At 35.1% G+C, this 24,165-nt stretch overlaps 1 protein-coding gene and 1 long non-coding RNA gene across 2 annotated transcripts in view; one reads left to right on the forward strand and one right to left on the reverse strand.

The window, feature by feature from the left end:
• LOC145666781 (deoxycytidylate deaminase-like) overlaps window positions 1–17,539 on the forward strand; it is a 149,853-nt gene extending 132,314 nt beyond the window's left edge. Inside the window, exon 3 of the mRNA XM_081734338.1 lies at window positions 17,355–17,539. Coding sequence (XP_081590464.1) covers window positions 17,355–17,391 — 37 coding nt within the window. The 3' untranslated portion in view covers window positions 17,392–17,539. The remainder of the gene's footprint in view (window positions 1–17,354) is intronic.
• LOC145666783 (uncharacterized) overlaps window positions 1–24,165 on the reverse strand; it is a 121,129-nt gene that overhangs the window by 10,350 nt on the left and 86,614 nt on the right. The gene's annotated exons all lie outside the window — the stretch shown is intronic.

Genomic DNA, 24,165 nt, shown 5'->3' on the forward strand with positions numbered 1-24,165 from the left:
CGAGGGTGGGATATAATCAGCAACAAAACATATACAATCTACATGACAATCGATTCAGCTTGATAAAGCTAATCGATCGATACCAATTTTAAGTACTTCCGGTTAACCACTTCTCGTTTACTGAGTCTAATTTAATTTCGAGGGGTTGAGTATAATCAGCAACGAAACATATACAATCTATTTATCAATCGATTCAGCTTGACAAAACAAAGCGATCGATACCAACTTTAACTACTTCCGGTTAACCACTTCCGGTTTATTGAGCCTAGTTTAGTTTCCGGGGTGAGATATAATGATGAACCAAACATATACAAACTATATATCAATTGATTCAGCTTGACAAAACAAATCGATCGATACCAACTTTAACAACTTCCGGTTAACTGTTTCAGGTTTACTAAGCCTAATTTACTTTACGGAGGTGGAGTATAATCATCCAAGAAACATACACAATCTATTTATCAATCAATTCAGCTTGACAACACAAATCGATCTCTACCAATTTTAACTACTACCGGTTAACCATTATAGGTTTACTGGGCCTAATTTACTTTCCGGAGATGGACTATAATCATCAAAGAAACATATACAATCTATCAATCGATTCAGCTTAACAAAACAAATCGATCGATACCAATTTTAACCACTTCCGGTTATACACTTCCGGTTTACTGAGCAGCCTAATTTAGTTTCCGCGGGTGTGGTATAATCAGCAACCAAACATATACAAACTATATATATCAATCAAATTCATGTTGACAAAACAAATCGATCGATACGAATTTTAAGTAATTCCGGTTTACTGAGCATAATTTAGCTTCCGGAGGTGGGGTATAAATACAAACGAAACATATACAATCTATATATCAATCTATTCAGCTTGAAAAAACAAATCGATCGATCAATTTTAACTACTTCCGGTTAACAACTTCCGGTTTACTGAGCCTAATTTAGTTTCCGGGGGTGGGGTAAAATCAGCAACGAGACATATATCGATCCAAACCAATTTTAACTACTTCCGGTTAACAACTTCCGGTTTACTGAGCATAATTTTGTTCCGGGGGTTGAGTATAATCATCAACAAAACAAAGTCGTGTGCCTTTGACAAGAAAGTCGTGTGCCTTCAATGAAACAAATGTTTTGGAGACAACAGTTAAACAATAATATGAGCTGAGCACGTTCTTGGCAACGTCAACATTTAAGAATTATTTTATCTATTGTTTTTATTGAAATTAACAAAATGAAAGATCGGTGTGAATTGGCCCACCCAACTTTTATTTTTATATAACCTTTAAGATATTTTCGAAATGAAATATTTTCTCTTGAAGCCACTCAATAAGAAAGGAAAAATAAACAATTTGGTTGAATTTTGAATCAAAATCTAAAAGCAGAAAAAGTAGTGTGAAGACCAGTGTGAAGTTGACCACCAAATATATCTTCAAACGTATTTGTGTGTGTGTGTGTGTTTTGAAAAAGGGGATTTTTATCTTCAAAACAATCAACAACAGATAAGAGTCTCTCTTTCTATTTTTCCAAACAACAACAACAACAAAATTCTCTTCAAAATAACCAATAACAAATAATTAGATTTTGCTTTGATTCAAAATATGACAATGTTACCAGTGTGAAGTTTCATCACCCATTTGCTTTGATTCAAAATATGACAATGTTACCAGTGTGAAGTTTCATCACCCATTTCTTTTGTAAACACTTTTTATGTTTTTCTAAAACTGTTTTTTCTTCAAAATAATCAACAATCGCACATCAAACAATTGATTTGGGTTTTCAATTGAAATTTTTAAGTATAGGGACCTGGCTAAATTTGGCCCCATCTTAACTTTATTTTCTAAATATCTTCTTACTACTTTCGAAACAAGCTATTTTTTCTTCAAATCAATTAATAAGAAACAGAAAGCAAATGATTGGCTTTATTTTTAAAGCAAAATTTGAAAGTATTGGGCAGGCCAGTGTGAAGTTGCTTCAGAACTCCCTCGATTATTGGTTAAATATCTCATTACTTTTTTTTCGAAACAAACGATTTTTACTTCAAAACAATCAATAACAAACTCTTGACTTCGTTTTCGAATCAAAATTTGAAAGTAGGAGGGGCTAGTGTGAATTGCTCCCCCAACTGTATTTTGTAACCCTTACGTTTTTTATTTTTTGAAACATTTTTTTTTCTTCAAAACAAACAATATTAAACGAAACACAAATGATTGGCTTCGATTTTGAATCGATATTTGAAAGTACAGGGCCAGTGTAAAGTTGTCCTTCCCCCTCAACTTTTGTAAATATCTCTTTATTTTTTTTTCGAAACAAACGAGTTTTTCTTTAAAACAATCAATAAGAAAAGATTTTGGTATCGAATCGAAATTTGAAAGCAAGGGCTAACTTCATGTAGATGTAACTACCTAACCGAAATAAAAACATCGAAATTCTTAATGTTCTCTGTTAATTTAACAAATAACAGTTTGGGGCAATATTTTTCCTCTCTTATTTTTACAGATATAACATTGAAACTTCCTACAGTTATTACACATAGTATATAGTATGTTTGAGATTTTTCGGGGCTCTGTGGGTAGACACAGGGGCCGGCCAGAGGGACCCAAAATAGGGAGGAAAGGGATTTTTTTGACAACGATTTCCTTTTTTCGCAAATTTTTTCCACTATGGTACATGCTAGAGACATGCGAGTGGTACCGTTAAAAAAATTTTGTTTCGGTCAAACAAAACGGTGTATCAATCATGTCTCTACGATAATTAGGAATGAGTCTGGAAATTTTTATATAAAAATGGGTTATCCATTGCTCACATAGGGGAAGATTGCTTAAATTAAATCATGCTTAAAAACAAAACAGAAACATGAAAAAGCATTAAATTAACAGAGAACATTAAGAATTTCGATGTTTTTATTTCGGTTAGGTAGTTATATCTGAGTGAAGTTAGCCCTTGCTTTCAAATTTCGATTCGATACCAAAATCTTTTGTTATTGATTGTTTTAAAGAAAAACTCCTTTGTTTCGAAAAAAAAAATAAAGAGATATTTACAAAAGTTGAGGGGGAAGGACAACTTTACAGTGGTCCTGTACTTTCAAATATCGATTCGAAATCGAAGCCAATCATTTGTGTTTCGTTTGATATTGATTGTTTTGAAGAAAAAAAAATTGTTTCAAAGAAACAAAAAAATCGTAAGGGTTACAAAATACAGTTAGGGGAGCAACTTCCCACTGGCCCCTCCTACTTTCAAATTTTGATTCGAAAACGAAGTCAAGAGTTTGTTATTGATTGTTTTGAAGTAAAAATCGTTTGTTTCGAAAAAAGTAATGAGATATTCAACCAATAATCGAGGAAGTTCCGAAGCAACTTCACACTAGCCTCCCCAATACTTTCAGATTTTGCTTTAAAAATAAAGTCAATCATTTGCTTTCTGTTTTGTATTAATTGATTTGAAGAAAAAATAGCTTGTTTCGAAAGTAGTAAGAAGATATTTAGATAATAAAGTTAAGATGGGGCCAAATTTAGCCAGGTCCCTATACTTACAAATTTCAATTGAAAACCCAAATCAATTGTTTGATGTGCGATTGTTGATTATTTTGAAGAAAAAACAGTTTTAGAAAAACATAAAAAGTGTTTACAAAAGAAATGGGTGATGAAATTTCACACTGGTAACACCGTCATATTTCGAATCAAAGCAAAATCTAATTATTTGTTATTGGTTATTTTGAAGAGAATTTTGTTGTTGTTGTTGTTTGGAAAAATAGAAAGAGAGACTCTTATCTGTTGTTGATTGTTTTGAAGATAAAAATCCCCTTTTCAAAACACACACACACACAAAAAAAATACGTTTGAAGATATATTTGGTGGTCAACTTCACACTGGTCTTCACACTACTTTTTCTGCTTTTAGATTTTGATTCAAAATTCAACCAAATTGTTTATTTTTCCTTTCTTATTGAGTGGCTTCAAGAGAAAATATTTTATTTCGAAAATATCTTAAAGGTTATATAAAACTAGTTGCCAAGAACGTGCTCATCAGTGTTGCCACACTTGGTACAATTGTACCAAATTCAGCCCTTTTTGTCATTCATCAGCCCGTTGATACCACGCTGACATATTCAGCCCCCTTTTGTAAAAGAGTTGGTACAATTCTACTCAATTCAGCACCATTTAACAAATAAGTGTTACATTTTTAGTAACAGTAAGTGACAGTAAGACTTTTCCTACATCTCATGTTACTCATACTGTATGTTGGCTTCTTAAAAAATGATGTTGAACATTCATTCTGTGACGTTGCACCACATGACCCTACGAGCTTCGTGTAGAAAATTCGTAATTCGAACTATACCGAGAAGGAAATGACGTTAGACGGGCGCATCCGCGCGCGCATGGAGACGAGAAAGAAGCAATGAACTGGAAATTTTAGCTTGAAATCTTAAAAAAAAAAAAAAGGAAGAACGCACACGTTAAATCAAATGTTGAATATTCTGAAGAAAACGCGGGGTCCTCCTATTTGGATGCTTTTAAAAAGCAAATTTTTAAAAAGAGCACTTTCTTGATTTGGACTCTTGGAGAGGGAGGGGTCTTCAAGAACTTTACCTCTTTTACTTTCGTGTTATAGAGCCATGTATTACACTGGTATACAGTAAAATAATGAATTCCGCACTTTTTGTTTCAATTTGGTACTATTTTTTAGCCCACTCCAGAGCCAGGACTGTGACAACACTGGTGTGAAACTAACAAGCAGAGGATACGATATTAGGACTCGAGTTGCTCAATAAGGGTTATATATACTTAAAGAGCATCTCGTAGTTAGTCAACTATCAAGGTATTAACTGCTGTCCGTCAATAGAGCAAAACTGATGAAACTTCAAATGTAACGCCGCTAAGACAGCGAATATGTCGAAAGCGCAGCTTCCGGAATTTTATAACAAACGTTCAAGTGTTCTGTTACAGGATTTCAAACAACAGGGAGAACACCTATCTCTTGCTGGACTCATGGACGTATATAACATATACCGTAGCTGATTAATGTAACATAAGTATATGCATGTGATATACGGAAAACTGTTAATGTCAGACATCCTGCAACGGCACGATGTAACATCTAAGGGCAGTGCGTAGGTAGCATATGGATAACGTATGCTTCATACTGATTTCTGTAGTAAGCAAGAGGATCCCGTATATTTTTCTCCAATATACCGCTGTCCTGAGAACGAATTTTCTCAGTGTGGCTTTTTAATATGGATTCAGCATCTGAGCAATAAGTTTTATTTTTGATCTTATTAATCTATTGCAACTAATATTTATAGATATACTACTTCAAGTTTGAGTATTGAATTCGCGTAGTTTGGAAATCTTACAAGCAGAGGGTACGATATCAGGACTCGAGTTGAGTTGATTTTTAGTTTAACGTTCCGTTCAGCAGCGAGGCTACATGAGACGTAGACCTACTAATTAACGTGTAATCTGAACCACATGAGCTCCCGTCGGGAATCGAACTCGGGTCTCCCTCGCCAAAGGCGCGTATCAGGATTCGAATTGCGCAATAAGAGTTATATATACTTAAAGAGCATCAAGTAGTTAGTTAATTACCAAGTTATTAGCTGCAGTCCGCGAATAAAGAGAACGTGATGGGATTTGAAAGGTCTATAAGATGGGGTTTATGGCAAATACAAGTAAAAAAGCGTTTCGCCCGTCTCTCCTATGTAAATGGAAAGGTGAGATAGTGATTCAAATGATATGTTCAAGCCACACAGCTGATGTGGAGAGTAGAAAGTATCAAATGATCCAAACAAAAGTAGTTTTGTATATACAATGTGCACATCTTACAATGGCCATTGTCTCCCATTGATAACACAATTCAGTGGTAAGTGAGTCGAAGCAGTACTGAATGGGTGTCTGGAATGCTTCCGGTTTGTTATCCAGGTATCCCGCTTTGTAGAAAGCTAATTGAACCATGTTGCGGAACAAGAACACAGACCTGATACAGCGTAACGATTGGGGATTCAAGAACTTGTTATGGTGCCAGATGTTCGTTTCTTGGGAAAGCACGATTGTATCAGTGACGAACTTGACAAACTTCTTGTAAGGACGGAAAAAGTACATGTCCAGGGGCTGCATTAGTCCTGTGCATCCAGCCGGGATAAGTTTCTTCGTGAATGTGACATTCGTAGGAACAAATTTGTCGGAAAGCCCGTTGTCTGTGACATCCTGACCGCCTATATTGTTTCATACGGAAAGTACGTATAGATAGAACACTTATACGGAAAGTATTATAAAACATGCGTTTTCAACTATACGTCTGCTGTACGTTAAGTCCAAAAACTACAGGAATTACGCTTGTAACCTACCTTTTTAAGTACGCCACCTACATTTTTTTTTCTCAATGCATTACTCGCTATCTCTTATTCTTTATTGTTCTTGGCGATAAACGATGAAATCGGGTATGAAACCTACACTGAGAAAAAAAAGTACTAGGATTTCCGTGTGGATACACCGTATTTACGCGGGTGGGCTCCTTAAGTAATGTAATTTCATGTATAAAAGTACAGCAGGTGGGAACACCATGCGAAGTCTTGAGTTCGGTGTCGAACTAGACTCGCTGTGATTGGATAATTTTATTCACATGATTGATTTCCTGTTAAAAACTATTACTCTCGTAAGGTAGGGAGTCACAGATTTAGAAAGAACCAAGAGGAGACACTCGTAGGAAGGTAGTAACAACATTATATACCTAAGTTACCACCGTCGGAATGGGTATGGCGTTAATTCTAGATTTGAAATGGTGGTCCCACAATACAAAATTTTCGCTGGACGGTGGTGTAGATCGTACTACTGATGAAACAACATTACCTAATGTGGTGACGCGCGTAACCTGGTAAAAACAGCATTTACATGCCGACTGGATTATGTATTTTTCTCCGTGTACCTTGGGGGCTGAATTGATTGCATAAAAACCGCATCTTGATAGCATTTGCCGTTTCTGCTTTACGGAAATCTGTATTGAAACCGGAAATAATACTAAATTTGAACCACTTTCGCTTCTGATAGAGTGTTGTTGCATAGTCATGTTGTCTTGCGTTTACAACAACAAAAAAATGATATCTGTTCCCGTTTTCTTCTACAGCAATAAACGTTGAAACCGGAAATAGCTCACTTTTAAAACATCCGGTTTGAATAGATGGTTAACGGAGCAGATGGAACCTATTCCTGGGACGCTGAATCGATTGCAAAATACTGCATCACGATAGCACATTTACCATTTTTGTTCTACAGAAATCTGTACTGAAACTGGAAGTAATAGTAAATTAGAAAAACTTCTAGTTTCGGTAGTGCTGTGGATAGTCGTGTTATATTATCTCCAGACGCTGAATAGTTTGAAAAAAACAAAAAACGCTTGTCGCTATCTGTTACCAATTTCATTCGTTGATGATAAACGAAACTGGAAATTGATAATTTGAACCACTTCCTGCTTGAACAGAGAATAAACGGAGCAAATGGAACGTATTGTTGGGACGCTGAATCGATTGCAAATAAACTCATCTTGATAGTATTTACCGTTTTTGGTCTATGGAAATCAGTATTGAAACCGGAAGTAATATTAGATTTGAAACACTTTCGGCTTCAGTAAATTATTGTGAACAGTTATAATATGTGATCTTGGGGCGCTCAATCGTTTGTAAAAATAAATAAATAAAAAATAAATTTAAAAAATCATATTCTTGCTATTTGTTACCGTTTTTGTTCTATGGCGATAAACGTTGAAACCCGAAATGACTAATTTGAACCACTTCTGGTTTGAATAGAGAGATAGAGGAGAAGGTATCCTTGGGACGCCGAATCGATTGCAGAAAACCAAATCTCGATATCTCTTACCGTTTTTGCTCTGATACCTGTTGTCAGACAGACAGACGGACGGACAAAGCCGTTCTATTAGAGTTCGGACACATGCATAGTATAGTTTGGAAATCTAAAAACTGATTCTATAGATGCGATTTTCTTTAAAGTTCAACTGATGTTAGTTCCGTAAACAACAGGCTAAAACGCTTTTTGATTCATGTTAACACTGCTTTTTTTTTAACATTCATTGATCTCCAAAACATAAAAAAGTCGATACTACGCCCCTGTGAACAGAGCCGTAGCTAGAGATTTCGGCGCCCGGGGCGAAGTAGAATTCGGCGCCCCTACACTCATCTTACCAATCTTACCAATCATTATATATATATATATATATATATATATATATATATATATATATATATATATAAGAAAAGCAGCTTTTGTTGTTATGCTACGCTGAATTTTTATAAATCTTCTTGGAAAGACCATTGCAACAACTAAAAACGATCATTATGTATCCTTTTTCAAATAAGAGCTGTTTTCAAGAGTCTTATTTTGGGCTTTTTGTTAAAATAACAAAACTACGTTTGGTTGTATACAAATTCACTAGGAGAACAGTTCAGGAAAATTACTACTATTTACAACGTTTAATACTATCGATAAGAAATTAAATTTCAATACATTAAAAACTATGTGCTTCTAAATTGTTCGAAATGGGTGACAGTATTAATTTCCAATAATAATTGTAAACATTTTAATTTTATTCTGTATGTGACCACATCAATAGCATTTTAATTTCGATCTTTTTACGGTAAAAAATATTTTGGGAAATGTAATGTAAATTCAGAAGGAGCCTTCTTTGTGAATTTCTAAATATTGATCGATGGAGGTGACGAATATGTTCAATGTTTGTACTTAAAATCCAAAATATACTTTGGCTACTACATATGTCTGAAATTATAGTAATTACTTAATTTCTTAATGAATGAAAGTTCCGAATTTAAGCAACTTATTATTAATTAACATATTAAAATACACTAACACGTACTTATATTAAGAGTGTGCGTACTTATGTTTTGTATGTATGTAGATAGATAAAAACATGACAAAACTAGACACGTATGCACAACATAATATGCTGGCAACACAAAAAGTTGATGAAAAAATGACCCCAATAAATTCCTTCAAACTGGAAGAATTTCATATGTTAATGGAATTTAAAAATAAATCATTCGTAGTGATTAGTATCTAAAAAAGTTGAACTTCTTTGGGCTAAGTTCTGATCCCTTAAGCCCCTATTCTACAACTGTTTGAAGTTAGAAAATGTTATTGTTCCCCTCGTTTATCTTTATTTTTAATATTATCGCACAAACAGCAGCTTGAATGTCTCTTCACTCTTCTCATTTTCATACCTTCATTCTCACCGTCGCACAGTGGGGCCGAACCAGGCAATTTTTAGCAAAAACACGAAGAATGAAGTAAAAGATAGACTTGATATAATTTGTTATAATGATAGTGTACACGTAAGATAGTGTGCAGGAAAATAAGTGATAGCAACTTACAATGAACTCATGGGACGTGTAAATTTGGTTATCCGCTGAAGCCGGAGAGAAGATAGGAATGACAGAAGATAGGAAATTGATTTTGAATGCGACTATTCCTACATTGCGTGTAGATATTCAGTGGTTGGTAAACATGGTGACACGACCGACATGTATGTATTGTTTTGTATATTTAGAATATTGATGTGATGTGTAGTCAATAGTAATATTAGCAATGATGCTAATATCATTATCATATCCTTATGATAATCCCCTCCTTAATATCATATTTGGAAAATGCTGTGGTACTGAAAGCATATAAACTATGGTCAAGCAATAGAACGGCATTTTACTAGAAAATATGGCATAATATCTCTGTGATTTTTTAATATGTCGTAACAGAAACATTGTTCTTACTGTATGCAAAGAGAAATCCTGCACATATTTGCACGTTTGGAAAATTAGCACATGAAAATGTTTGAGGAAAACCGCATTCTGGATGCAATGCTGCTTTTGAATTGAGCTGGGATGAATGTGAGAACAAGTGTTAGGTTATTAGACATGCACGCAGTGACAAAGTTGAATATAGGTCGATTCTGGGAATTTTGCCCCCAGACCCATCTTGTTTCCAACATCTAGTCATACTTCTCTGTCATTCACCAACAGAACTAAACTCTAGTCAAGCACATTTGATTAATGGTGGCGACATTTTGAAACGCCAATGCTAAACAATCTATGGACCATAAGATAGAGCCATATTAAAATGGTGTTGATCAATTTAGTATTGTGTTTTTTGTGATGCGTGCACAGAAGTGACATTGGAATCAACTCTAATGAGCCTCCGCTCGCTCCAGCTCAGAGTGTTCCAATCAAGCTCTGAAATGAGCTCACGTAATGCACGATGCAATAAATGAAACAACCTGAACAGGTTACTGATGCTTGTAAATCATAATATGTTTAATATATCTGATAATATATTCATATCGAGAACTTGTGATGAAATAATTTTTATGTATTGAAGCGTCCTTGCATCTTCATTGTCATAACGAATCCTCCATAACTTTGAAATAATTTTGAGAAGCAAGAACTTTTCTTCAATTTTACTACTCTTCAGTTGTAAAATGAATAAGTACACTTTTTCCTTTCATACATAAGAATATAAGCCAATCGTAAATTGCCAAATCAAAGCATATTGCCCAAGCGTTTCTTTATGCCAATCATATAATCTGTTATATAATTTAGGCGCGAATATAAGGAATATTTCCTTTTATGATGTAAAAATCTATGTTTTTGATTAAATAATGTCGAAATAACATTATTATAGCCACTGCATACGCCGAACTAATTGATTTCAATTTTCCGCTTCATATTGCGAATTCTTATTTTTGCCAAGAATTCAGTGCTTTGGCCCCACTGTACGTCGTGATTAATCCGATTGGGTAGAAAAACGTTTTGAAGTCAGCAAATTCATCACTGTCAAAACGCCGAACACGACTTTGCTCGTTTCTGATTTTGAAAATGCTCATGCGTACACTATAAGTCATTACTCGGCATCTTGTCATTAAGAAATCATGTATAATAAATCTTCAAGTAATAAATAAAAACTTGTTGTGACTTATTTAAACTCTTGCATTGCGAGCGAAGCGAGCAAAAAAAATTCTTAAGAAATCTATGTATTTCATTGATAACCTACAGCAATATTTATCTAATAGGGCGCCAATACTTTCTGGGGGCGACTCGTCTTTTACTCATGTTTAACACCACTTTTTCTTTTTCCTTGCTCGTGCGGCGCCCCTTGCTGTCAGCGCTCGGGGCGGGCGCCCCGCTGGCCCCCCCTTAGCTACGGCTCTGCCTGTGAAGCAATATAAGATCTAAGAGCCTATCCGGTTTGCCATTAAGGACCAGACTGTGTCACGTGTTCAAAAGTCAAGATGCGTGCTAAATCGGGTCTGGAGATTTCAAATCGAGATGTAAAATATTTCAAACACGTAACCTCCGCGTGAGATGCCCTGGGTAATTCGCAGAAGCGTCTACTTTAATATTATTATCGATTTTACTCAAACAACTTGGTCCTTGACAATGTTCTGTCCATATTTACCTTACGTGCTGTACGTCTTTTAAGCTCTTCATTATGTCTTTGCAATAGGTTTTCAATTAGCTATCTCCTTATTATAGTTTTTGAGCTACTGGGCCAACTTCATTTTTTCATTGATTTTTCTTTGAATGTTCAGGTTTTGAGCTTTATTGACTATGTTCCAGCCATTTTAGGACAATTTTTTTTCGAATATAAAATCTACATCGTCTTTTCTATATTTATATACTGTATTTTCAGCCATCTTTCTCTTTTGGCTTTTGAGATAAGTTGAGGAATTGTTTTTCATTGATTTTCCATTTACATTAATGTTAATGTTTTGTGCTTTTTGACTATATTTAATGCATTTTAATACAATTTGCTTTTGGAATATAGAATCTACAGTCTCTTCTACATTTGAACTGAATTTCAGCCACCTCCCTTAAAGTCTGTTCATATCATTGCAACCGGATAGGCCCTTACGATTCTTTGCTACAAACATGATCCTCTACTACTCAGTTATACCACGTTATTCTCATAAAAGATTTCTTAACACAGTAGTCAATTCGTATTTTATTTCTTGTTGTTAGGGTTGCCCATGATACAAGAGCTGATACTGTCTAGTTTCGGAAAAATCTCTTGAAAGTAAACCCATATCGGAAGTTGTATAGTTTTCTATTGGAAAATCTGTCTCTCATCTCTTGAACAATTCTACTTATTGCATTAGTCAAATAAGAATTCAGAGCTCGTCACCTGGCATGTGAGTTCTCTCAAGGAGGCCTTCGTCTCGTTCTATAATCATGCTTAAGGATGTCAGTCCTAGTGTTGTAAAAAAAACGGTCTTTTTCTGTGAAGTATTTTTCAATAAAAAACATCGTTCTTTTTCATGTTTTTTTTTCAAATGTCTGTTTTTTTTCTGGCAGCTATAATTTATTGATTTACGTTGCAGATTATTGAAATAATCAACAGAACTTGAGTCGAAGCCCTCGTAACTTACAAATCTTTTGTTTCTTTGTACCTATATACCAGCAAAATTGTGTGATTATTCCTTTCGGCCCCAGGTCATTTTTGGCGTTTTCCTACATTTCCAGTTAGTGACTTATTGCTCAAAAACCATTCATTCGATTTATATGGTTAAGGCCTTGTCTTTTATAAAATGGATGTGGCTATTTTTTGGTGTAAGTTGCATTGCAGTGTTGCCAATGGGTGGGAAATTATTTAGGGAAATGTAGGGGGGAAATTTACAAAAAATTCCCCAACTGAATTTCAAAATTTTTTGTATCTAGTACCATGCTACTATATGGATTCAAGTCACATTAAAAAATCTTAGGTGTGTTGATAAGGTACAGTGAAGTCCTGAAGTCGCTGGCTTCCATTCAAAGAGGGAAAGAAAAAATTCTGTCATACACATCAAATTTTGACACTTTTTACGCCTCACAAGTAAAAATCAAATATGCCGGGGCTACAGCTTCTCTAATTATCCTATCGAAACTTTTTATGGTGCGTTCTGTAGGGCAAAGAGGAAGCTTTCAGGTAGTGATACGCTTGTTTCAATGTAGCCAGTAAGAGGGTAATAATAGAAGGGAAAAAGGAAATTTTCCGAATTTTTCACCTAGAAGCGGGAATTAATTGTTTTGGCTGGAAACACTGCCAGCAGACAGACGAAAACTATCTGAAAATAAACCTTAGTACTCCAAGAATATATAACAAAGTAAGCATGAAATTAAAACAAAAAATCTCATTCTACCTCAGAAATTCACCATTTTCTTACCATTTCCAGAACATGGTTTATTATAAACCTCAACTGTACTTTCCCTAATTATTCTAGTGAAACTTTTTATGGTGCGCTGTGTAGGTTAAGGATGAGGCTGTTAGAAACTGGTACGTTTGTTCGAATGTAGCCAACAAAAAGGAAATAATAGAAATAAAAAAGGGAATTTTTTCCAAAATTTCCACCTAAAATCTGAAATTAAAATTTTCTGTAGCTGACAACACTACTATCAGACACACACAAAGTATCTTAAAATAAGCTTTGGTATCCCTCTCATATATCCTACAAGTATTCTGACGATATCTAATAAAGTAAGCATGTCAATAAAAAATATCTCATTCTACCTTTAAAAAAATCACAATTATCTTCCCAATTAGAGAACAAGGAATTAGTAAACCTCAACTGTACTTCCCCTAATTATCCTATTGAAACTTTCTATAGTACGTTGTGTAGAGCAAAGACGAGACTTCCAGATACTGGTACGTTAGGTCCGATATAGCCAACAAGAGGGAAATAATAGAGACAAAACAGATAATGTTTCCAAAATTCCCCCCTAAAATCTGGAATTAAAATTTTCCGTAGCTGGTAACACTGCTACCAGACAGACGCAAACTATCTTAAATTAAACATTGGTACACCACTAATATATCCTACAAGTATTATGACGATATTTAAGGAACAAAACTTCTAATTACCACAAATATATTACGGTAAACAGAAAAGTAGGAGAAAACTAGAAAAATCAAGGGTTAGAAAAATCAAGGGCGTAAGTTGACTTGCACTCGGACGTATAGGTACGGATTTATAAACAAAAATTTCTATTTCTTGCCCAAGTTTAGGAAAATTTTAATTTCCCTAATTGGCAACACTGCGCGCAGGCCCGTCCAATTGATGTCAACAGTTAGGTATTTATCCGAGGTATCTACCTAGCAAGTCTGAAGGAGATCTTTCTACAACGAAGGAAGCTACAGGAAAAAAAGAAGTAAAGGAAATTCGAAATTAGAAAATTCTCGAATTTTTGACTGGGGTGAAATTTGAGAAGGAAATTCGACACCAGAAGAAAAAAGTTAATATGATAAACTATAGTCCAACCATATTTTGCAAGAATAATATCCCGATATCTTAATTAGTGTCCACACAGGAGCGGATTAAACAAATGACACACCCGTGTGTGCCACTTTGGCCACCTGGGCCACCGAGTATACATTTGATTACATTTTTTTGACTACTAACTCGTGGTGTTGTAGTTATAGTCTCGACTAATAATAATATCGTTGTAAACAATAACTTTATAAGGAAAATTTTCTCTCCTTTTTACGTCTTAGTTCCAACACTGCTGGTGAGAAATGCAGGGTGTTTCAAAATGAATTTTGGGGTTTTAAGTCTTCGTAGTACTTATTACATTTTACGTACAATTATAAGCAATGCATCAAGTAAAAGAGCACCTCAAACAGTCTTTGCTACAAGTGTTCAATGTGAGATTCATCCGTCACACGGCACACATCTAGTCGATAGGCGAGAAAGGCCCATAAACTTTCCGCCATATGGCACAAAACACATTCAATTTAAGGGTGTCTCGTTTCAAGTGTACCATCTCCTGAGGATTTGCTGACGGCCAGATACAAACATTATGAGTGTTCACATTGGCTCTTAGGTGAAATGTCGATTTTTCACTGAAGACGACACGATCCAGAAAATCTTCATTGTTATGCAGCAATATTTCACTTGCGAAATTGGCACGTAAACCGTAGTCTGTAGGCTTTAGACTTGTAGCAACTGCAAACGATAAGGACGTAGTTGCAAGCGTCTCCTTAATATTCTTCACACAGACCGTTGCACTGTACAGATTCATTCTTTATTAAAACACAAAAAACTTTCTGCTCTCTAGTCTCCATCTTTGCTGCTTGCTCTTTCTAACGGCAGACAGAAGAAACAATGCACGTACATGCGTGCGTACAAAACTGTTTGAGTTGCTCTTTCATTTGATATAATATTTATAATTGGAAGTTAATTGTAATAGATACTACAAAGTTTCAAAACCCTAATATTAATTTTGAAACACCCTGCATTACTTCAAATTGTGTCATCCTATATTCATGTCTTTTATATACATATCATCAGGGCCGGTCCTAGTCAATTTGTCGCCCCATGCAATGGCATAATTTGCCGCCTCCCCCTTTCTCCAGAAAGAACAAATCTTAAAAGTCATAATTTTAAGTATGCTTCTCCAGCATGAACAACAAAGGTGAGGGTAAGTGCAGTTGCACTCAGAAAGGCTTAAATACTTACTAAAAATGGAATCCCATTGTGCAAGGTGACCAGACGTCCCGTTTTAGCTGGGACAGTCCCTTATTTTCAACCGTTGTCCCGTGTTTTTCTGATTCTCAAATGGGACTCCTAGATGTCCCGTTTTTAAGCAAACATGACCCAGGTGTCCGGCAATTATTATTCAAAATATAAATGGTCAATGCTAATTCCACACTTTTCCGTACCAATACTCATTGGGAAGGTTCAGCCGTGCCTAGAACTTCTGAATATTCAAATGAGAATCGAGTGTTCTGTAGTTCAAGTGGGGATTGAATGGGAATTCTGAGTGTTGAAGTAATTAAAAGTATTGTTGGGTAGTACTTAAGTTAGAAATGTTGTGCTATCATTCTTACTTGTGTATTTTGTAAATTGAAATCACTGCTGAGTCCCACAATGCAATGTGGAAGTCACCCCCGCCCCCCCATCGCCGATTCGTATGCGTCCCGTTTTTGGGAGTAAAAGTTCTGGTCACCTTGCCATTGTGTCTGTTTTTTTTAAATATTAATCTATTATGTTAGTGAAAGATAAAGCAAACACACCTGCAGAGGAAAGGTGGTAATTCTTTTTATAGGATTCACTATCGAGCTTCAATCTCAATGTATCAGTTTGCAATTCCAGTGCAACTAGCTCTTTTATCTTTATTTCTTGATTTCTCTTCTATATCTGTTAACATTTTTTAAAAGACTTGTTTCTATCTTCAATGATAAGAAAATTGTTTCTGACAAAGACAAGACTAGTTGTCATATCAAAACTGTAATAACTTACTAAATGGAACAGATATTCACTACTATTCGAGAATTGAATTCTTGCATTTGGCAACAATCAAGCAATTTATGCTCGGATTTATTCGACCATTTGCTTTAGCATTGTCCATGTGGCCTTAAACTAATGCAATTTAAACAAATTTTATGAATGTAGTATTCAAATAGGTCAGCTTAGTAAATGTAACTACCATCATCATGAAGTCTGTTTTCAACATGAAACATTTAATTTAAATAATATACTTATGACAGATTTTGCCGGACCATCCAAACTTGCCGCTCCACGCAAATGCCGTGTTGCATATATGGTAGAGCCGGCTCTGCATATCTAGTCGACATATGTATCTAGTCGACAAATTATTTATATATGACATTTAGAAAAATACTATTAGGCAAATTAATATTAGTTTTTACCTTTAGACAAGTTATTTGAATTTTATACTGTTCATGACATTATTTTCGTACTTATTAAAGGCCTGCTTTCACGAAAAAACAAAATTTCATTTCTACTTTTATTTCTTAGTTGATATTGATGAAAACTGCTGAAACCCGAATTGTTAATAGGTATGGTATTCATGTAAATTGCAAAATTTTTTGTAGCGTATCAGTATCTAGCGTTTAATTTATGTTGCATTTTATGGTGATTATACCTACATAAAAATATTTAATACTTAAATAGACGTAAGATGCATTACAAATGACTATTTGAAAAAAAAACGGAATTTAGAAAAAAACGAGAGGCAATGTTTTTTTTCTAAAAAAACGTACATTTCTGAAAAAATACGAACGTTTTTTTTTCTATTTACAACACTAGTCAGTCCTACTGCTAAGAAGTAGGTTAATCTGAAACAATTAAATATGTTTGAAGATTAATCTAAAATAGTGGACAATCCTCAATTCAGAACTCGATGAGTACCGTATACCTTTTATTAAACTTTTTGTAGTGTTATTGGAAACATATAAATGTTTACATTATGTAGTAAAATTTGACTAACTTATTAAAATAGCATTATTACTGTTTTTGGATGTTTCTTTTTCCTTAATATTTCTTATTGCATTATTTCAGATTCAACTGGAGGCCATTTAGTGAAAGTATGAAATAGCAGCTGACAACAAGATAGTACGGGATGTATAACCTAAGGACTTCATGACATCATAAGTATTCAAGCCTGAAAATCTGAATATGATTACTGCAACTTAGAAGCGGACTGGCAAATTTTGGCCCACCCGGCTCAGCAACAAAGTTGACTCACTCTCAAAATTTATGGCAATTGTTTAGATTGCAGCAAAGAAGTGTCTATAGAAAGTGTTAAGACCTTTTTTGTCCTTGAACGTATGTTAATAACCGAATTCTGTAATAGATAGAATCAGGTGCTATTAAATATAGTTCTAAGGTTATCAGTAGTTGTATGACAAATTGCCTCTCGTAGCTAATCTCTCATATATTTTGCGTTGCTGAGCAAAACTAAAACTTTACTTTCAGTAGAATTAGAAATGTATTTTTACTATTTCTGCGACAAGGTGTTTCCTGTTTTTTCATAGCTAAGACAACTTTAGGATTCAAAGAGTACCTAAAAATTTCGATTTTAAAAATCAATCTACTGGTAATTACACTCATGTCCAAAATTTGTGTCACATGGCTTTAAAAATTACAGTTAGAAATAACTGTCTTTGCTATGAAAGAAAATTTCTTATGTGTTATTGGGGGTATACAGAAGAAGAAAACATATATTTCCAAAAATATTTCAATAAAAAATTAAAAAGTAATGGAGTTAAAATTAAAAAAGAAAACTGCAACTTTCATCTCCAAATTATAAGTTTATTCTTTTCTCTGAACGTGGTAGAAGCGCAGTGAAATTTACAGAGAGAGGGAATTATGCGTTTTATTAGGAATACGGGTAATTATGCCATAATGTTAGTTATTGCACATCTGACACAGTCCCAATTTGCGTAAACAAAGGACGACAAAAATAACAAACACACACACAAACAAGATACAGAAAACAATTACCTAACTTGCTTTCATGATTTCTTTATATGAGTTTTCCGAAAAGTAAAATTTGCCTTTGTCATTTGAGCCAGTGTTCGTAGTTTGAGGGAAATTTGATAAGTAAATTTAGCAAAAAAAAAAAAAAAAAAAAAAAAAGGGAAAGAGCAAATTTTATGGATAAAACGTGAAAATCCAGGGAAATTCTTGCGCTGACTAATTGACCAACATAAATCCATAATTTTTCCTTTGCTTTTCAGAAATAAATCAATACAATAGCAATACTGTGTTTGTGTGTCTTCAAAGTAGCAAAATTTGCGCCCATTGTTTGCTGGGTGTATTTGTGTGTCTTTTCTGAAAAAAAAGGAAAAGCGAAAAAACGGGGAAAAAAGCAAATGAATAAAACAAATGTGGTTGGCATTTCCTTTAATACAGCTAAATTAATCGTATCACATAATTTCTGTCATAGGAATTGGACACTCAACGATCTAGGGGAAATTTGGTAAGAAAAGGGAAAATTTTATGTCAGTCCAGGGAAATTTTCTTAAGAAAACTTACGGTCACTGATTTGAGCTCAAGCACTCGAGCTGTTCACATTGTGGAGTAGTGTATTGTTAGTGCTCGTTTGTGTGGTGCCATAGCTATTTCTTACGATCTTGGCAGTGACTAGTTGCTCATTTCAAGAGTCTAGTACTTTTTTCTATGTTCTTGGAGCACCGAAACCTTTTCAGCGTTTAGAAGTTTTAATATCAGTGTTGCCACACTTGGTACAATTGTATCATATTCAGCCCTTTTCATCACTCATTGGCCCGTTGGTACCACGCTGGCATTTTCAGCCCCTTTTGTGAAAAAGTTGGTACAATTGTACCCAATTCAGCACCATTCAACAAATACTTGTGTCAGTAAGACTTTTCCTACATCTCACCTTACTCATACTGTATGTTGGACTCTTAAAAATGCTGTTGAACATTCATACTGTGTTCTCTTTCGGTCGTGAAATAAGCGAGAATAAGGTGCAATAATTTATATTTTAATATATATATTTTTTATATAACGAACTGCTTACACACGAACTCGGAGATGATTTGTTTCTCGTTTTATGTATTTTTTTCAGTTATGGCCATAACATCGTTTTGGTTTATTGATCACTTTGAAATAGAGGCGCGTTTGGTTTCCTTACACTAAATACCGAAGATGATAATTGTTTCCCTTTTATTTTGCTGCTTCTGTTATACTTTTTACGTGTGGGAAAAGTTTCATCTACTTCCACGGTTGTTCGGGGTCCTCCAATGTGGATGTTTTTAAAAAGTACTTAAAAAAAAGAACACTTTCTTGATTTGAGCTCTTGGAAGAGGAGGTAATTCTAGAACATTACCTCTTTTAGTTTCATGTTATAGGGCCGTGTATCACACTAGTAGAAAATAATGAATTCAGCCCTTTTTGGATCAATTTGGTACTATTTTTCAGCCCACTCCAGAGCTAGAACTGTGGCAACACTGGTGCTCATATTATTGTTTAACAGTTGTCCCCAAAACATTTGTTTCTTTGAAGGCATTCTTACTTAAGTTTACGAGATTTATATTTATTTAAGAGCATTTCTGACGAAAAGTAAAAATCAGATTTAAAAAAAAAAGAAAAGGATGAAAGAAATAAAGCTAACCGGAAGAAGTTAAAATCTGTATCGATCGATTTGCTTGGTCAAGCTCAGTCAATTGATATACAGATTGTTCGTTGTTGATTATACCCAAGCCCCGGAAAATAAATTAGGCTCAGTAAACTGGAAGTGCTTAATGAGAAGTAGTTAAAATTTTTTTGTCGATCGATTCGCTTTGTCAAGCTGAAACGATTGATATATAAATCGTATATATTTCGATGCTTATTATACCCCACCCCCTGATACTAAATTAGGCTCAGTAAACCAGAAGTAGTTAAAATTGGTATAGATCGATTTGTATCGTGAAGCTGAATCGATTGATATATAGATTTATATGTTTCGTTGCTGAGAATACCCCACAACCGGAAAACAAATTAGACTCAGTAAACCAGATGTAGTTGTCCGGAAGTAGTTAAAATTGGTATCGATCGATTTGCTTTGTCAAGCTGAATCGATTGATACATAGATTGTATATATTTCCTTGATGATTATATTCTACCCCCGGAAACTAAATTAGGCTCAGTAAAGCGGAAGTAGTTAAAATTGGTATCGATCGATTTGTTTTGACAAGCTGAATCGATTGAAGTATAGAATGTATATGTTTGGTTGATCATTATTCCCCACTCCCGGAAACTAAATTAGGCTCAGTAAACCGGAAGTAGTTACAATTGGAATCGATCGATTTGTTTCATCAAGCTGAATCGATTGTTATATAGTTTGTATATGTTTGATTGCTGATTATACCCCTCCCCCGGAAACTAAATTAGGCTCAGTAAACCGGAAGTGTATAAACGGAAGTAGTTAAAATTATTATCGATCGATTTGTTTTGTCAAGCTGAATTGATTGATATATAGTTTGTATATGTTTCGTTACTGATTATACTGCACCCCCAGAAACTAAATTATTTCCCAAGAAACATATGTTTAACTATAATACCCATTTGTACTTTTAAAATATCCATTTTGGAGATTTTTTCTGAAAGAAACACAATTAATGAGCTGGGGTAAACGAATACGTGGATATTATGCTGATAGGTTGTTCCAGGTAATCCCTCAACAACATTTAAGGCTTAGATCAATATGAGAGATTGGGAAAAGATCTGGGAAAGATTGGCTAAGTGGGGCTTAAAATGGGCCGGAACGCACCAGTTATGAATTCCAGTAAGTCAGTGTGGTGTCCGAATTCAGTTCCTGTGCTGTATTTGTCTCGCTCTAAATTTATAGTCTTCACAGTTTATTATTGTCATATTTTAAGCAGATTAATATCCTATTAAAGCACATTATTAGAACTAAACTATAACTTTTCGTTCTGCATCATTGTGTTCCGCCAAATAATTCTAGGGGAAGGCGTTCCGGCTATTGACTAAAACAATTTTTAGCACAGACGGAAAGGTTTAATTTTAGGTCTCATCTGCAAAAACTGACGTAAAGTTAAGCTGGATATTTGCTTGAGTTGTATTTATATCATTCCCACACTCCAATTACACAATAGTGATCCAAAATCAGAGGGGTTCTCTCGAAACTACGGTGCTAAATATTTGGTTAAAACATTAGAAGCAAATGTATGGTTTGTTTCAAAAAGTGACAATTTAAGGTCGAAGACTACTTGCCCAAGTGGAAATTTGTGAATATATTTTTGTCGAAACAAAGAAAAGTTTACACGTGCACAAGTGAGCAATGTATATTATATAGTTCTAATTACAGTTTGCGAATCTTACGGTCAAAAAATAAAACTTATTGTCTCTTAATAATGAAAGAAAAGAAGAATCGCAATTCACGCTCATGTCATGTAACTGCCACCGCAAATTCAAACTTTATAATCGATTTTTATACCAAAGGCAATATTTCAAATTATTGCTTGATTGCAAATAATTTGAAATATGTATGTTGCTGCTCCCAATCTAAAGTAGGAATTAAAATCTACGCCTGGTTGAATTCAATACTTTGTGATCAGTTGTTAACGTGTAATGCTCTTTCTTAAATTTGCATATACAACTCAAAGAAGCATGGAGAGATATATGCTTGGAATAACCCGGAGAGATAGGAAAAGAAATACATGGATCAGGAAGATGACAGGAGTGACCGATATAATCGGGAAAATAAAAGGACTCAAGTGTCAGGGAGCTGGGCATATTGCAAGAAGAACTGACGATAGGTGGACAAAAGCAATCCTTCACTGGATCCTAAGGGAACGAAAACGACCCAGAAAACGTTGTAATACAATATAGTGTGACGAAATTAGGAAGCAGTCTGGAATAACGTGGAAACGAATTACCGAAAATAGATACGTGAAAAAGAATTGGAGAGATCTTCGGGGGAGCGGTGGCTTAGTGGTAGAGTGTTCACCTCCTGTGCTTGGGGTCCCTGGTTCGATCCCACCTCGCGCCGTGTGAACATGTGGTGAACAAACACCGTGCTCGGGTTTTCTCGGGGTTCTCCCATATCCTCCCAGTTTCTTCGTTCCACTATTTCATTCATTTCTCATCATCACCGTCTCCTTTAGCCTAACCGGCATAAACGTGGGACGTAAAACTCAAAGATTTAATTTCATTTCATTTTATTTATGGAGAGACCTTGATCCATCAGTGGTTCGACAAAGGTTGAGAAAGATATATATATATATATAGTGGCGGATCCAAGGGGGGCTATAGCCCCCCCTTCACGCTCAGGTACTCACTGCATAAAATAAGCTTCAATCCTGCTTTACGCTGGATAAAACGGCAAAATATGGTTTAACCCCTCCCTTGATCATATCCTGGATCCGCCCCTATATATATATATATATATATATATATATATATATATATATATATATATATATATATATATATATATATATATATGTGTGTGTGTGTGTGTATGTATGTGTGTTTTGCACGAATGTTTCCCCCCAACCATATGGGCCAAGTTACGCTTATGAACTGGGGTCAAACGCCGCTTCAGCGGGACGGAAGATATGCCAGGCTTTTAGTGAGTGTGTCGTGTCTACGTGGATAATGCAGCGGTGGTTTAACAAGCTTAAGGACGGTGACGAAACACTCGAAGATGCACCATGTGCCGCAAGACCAAAATATGTCCAAAATGAAGATCTTCAGGCAGCAATTGAGGCAAACAGTGACGAGACATGTAAGGAACTGGGACTACAATTCAGTATGAGTGGGGAAACCATTTGGCAGCACCTCCATCAACTTGGAAAGCACTACAAGTTGTATCGATGGGTCCCATATGGTTTGACTCCGGATCAGAAGGCAACACGAGCAGACAACTGGAAACTTGATTTCTATCACTTCCAGGTTGAGTAGAGGGTTAATGGATGTGCTGGAACGTATTCTTGGTATGATGATTCGATTGCAAAAAGACTGCTTCTCGATGGCTCTTGCTGATTTTACTCTGTTCCCTATGGATAAACGGGCGAACGGTTCTGACACTTATGCATAGCATAATTTGGAAGGATAAAAATCTATTGATCATACTAGAAATTATCGTTTTCCGTACTGATTTAAAAATATCTGTATTCCTGATAACACTGAAGTGAAAGACTAACGATTGGTGATGAGGCATCATCATGACATAACACACGACTGTTGAAATTTTTCTGTAATTTTTAATTTTCCTCCCTCTAATGATGTAGGAAATGGATCTTTTGGGCATTTCCATGTTTGAATCTTGATATTTAGGAACAAATGAAAAGTTTTTTTCTTTTCTTCTTCTTTTTTTTTAATTTCCAAATTGGGTCTATTTGCTGTGGATGCAACCTTTCTACCAAGGATGTTATAAATAGAGGATCTGCCCATATGTATCTTTATCCTATTAAATCATGAAGCCGAAAAACAATCGAGCATCGGCACGTCTGATTAGCTACTCTCGTTTCTGCCATGATTGTTGGCTCAAACATTGCGATCTTATGGGATGGAGTGGGCAGAGTAGGGGTGGCGAAACTGTGACGTATGGCTTCAAGATTTTGTTGTAAGGACAGATCCTATATTTTATAAGATCCTTGCTTTGTACTGTATGTTGCATTTCGCTCCCGATCAGTTGGGTATATACGGTGTAGTAATACATTTTACCCACAAAATTTCAATTGGGTTATTTTCAACCTTTATCCCAGATTCTTAATCTACCCTTTAAGTATTTTTCCCTATTTTACCACACAATTAATCCCTAGGTATACTTAACTGCTGCAGATAACGGTTTAAAAAAGTGAAGAAATGACGTGGATAGTACGAAATGTCAATA

Source organism: Thermobia domestica, chromosome 12, assembly GCF_964235325.1.
Source record: "Thermobia domestica chromosome 12, izTheDome1.hap1.1, whole genome shotgun sequence".
Taxonomy (NCBI): domain Eukaryota; kingdom Metazoa; phylum Arthropoda; class Insecta; order Zygentoma; family Lepismatidae; genus Thermobia; species Thermobia domestica.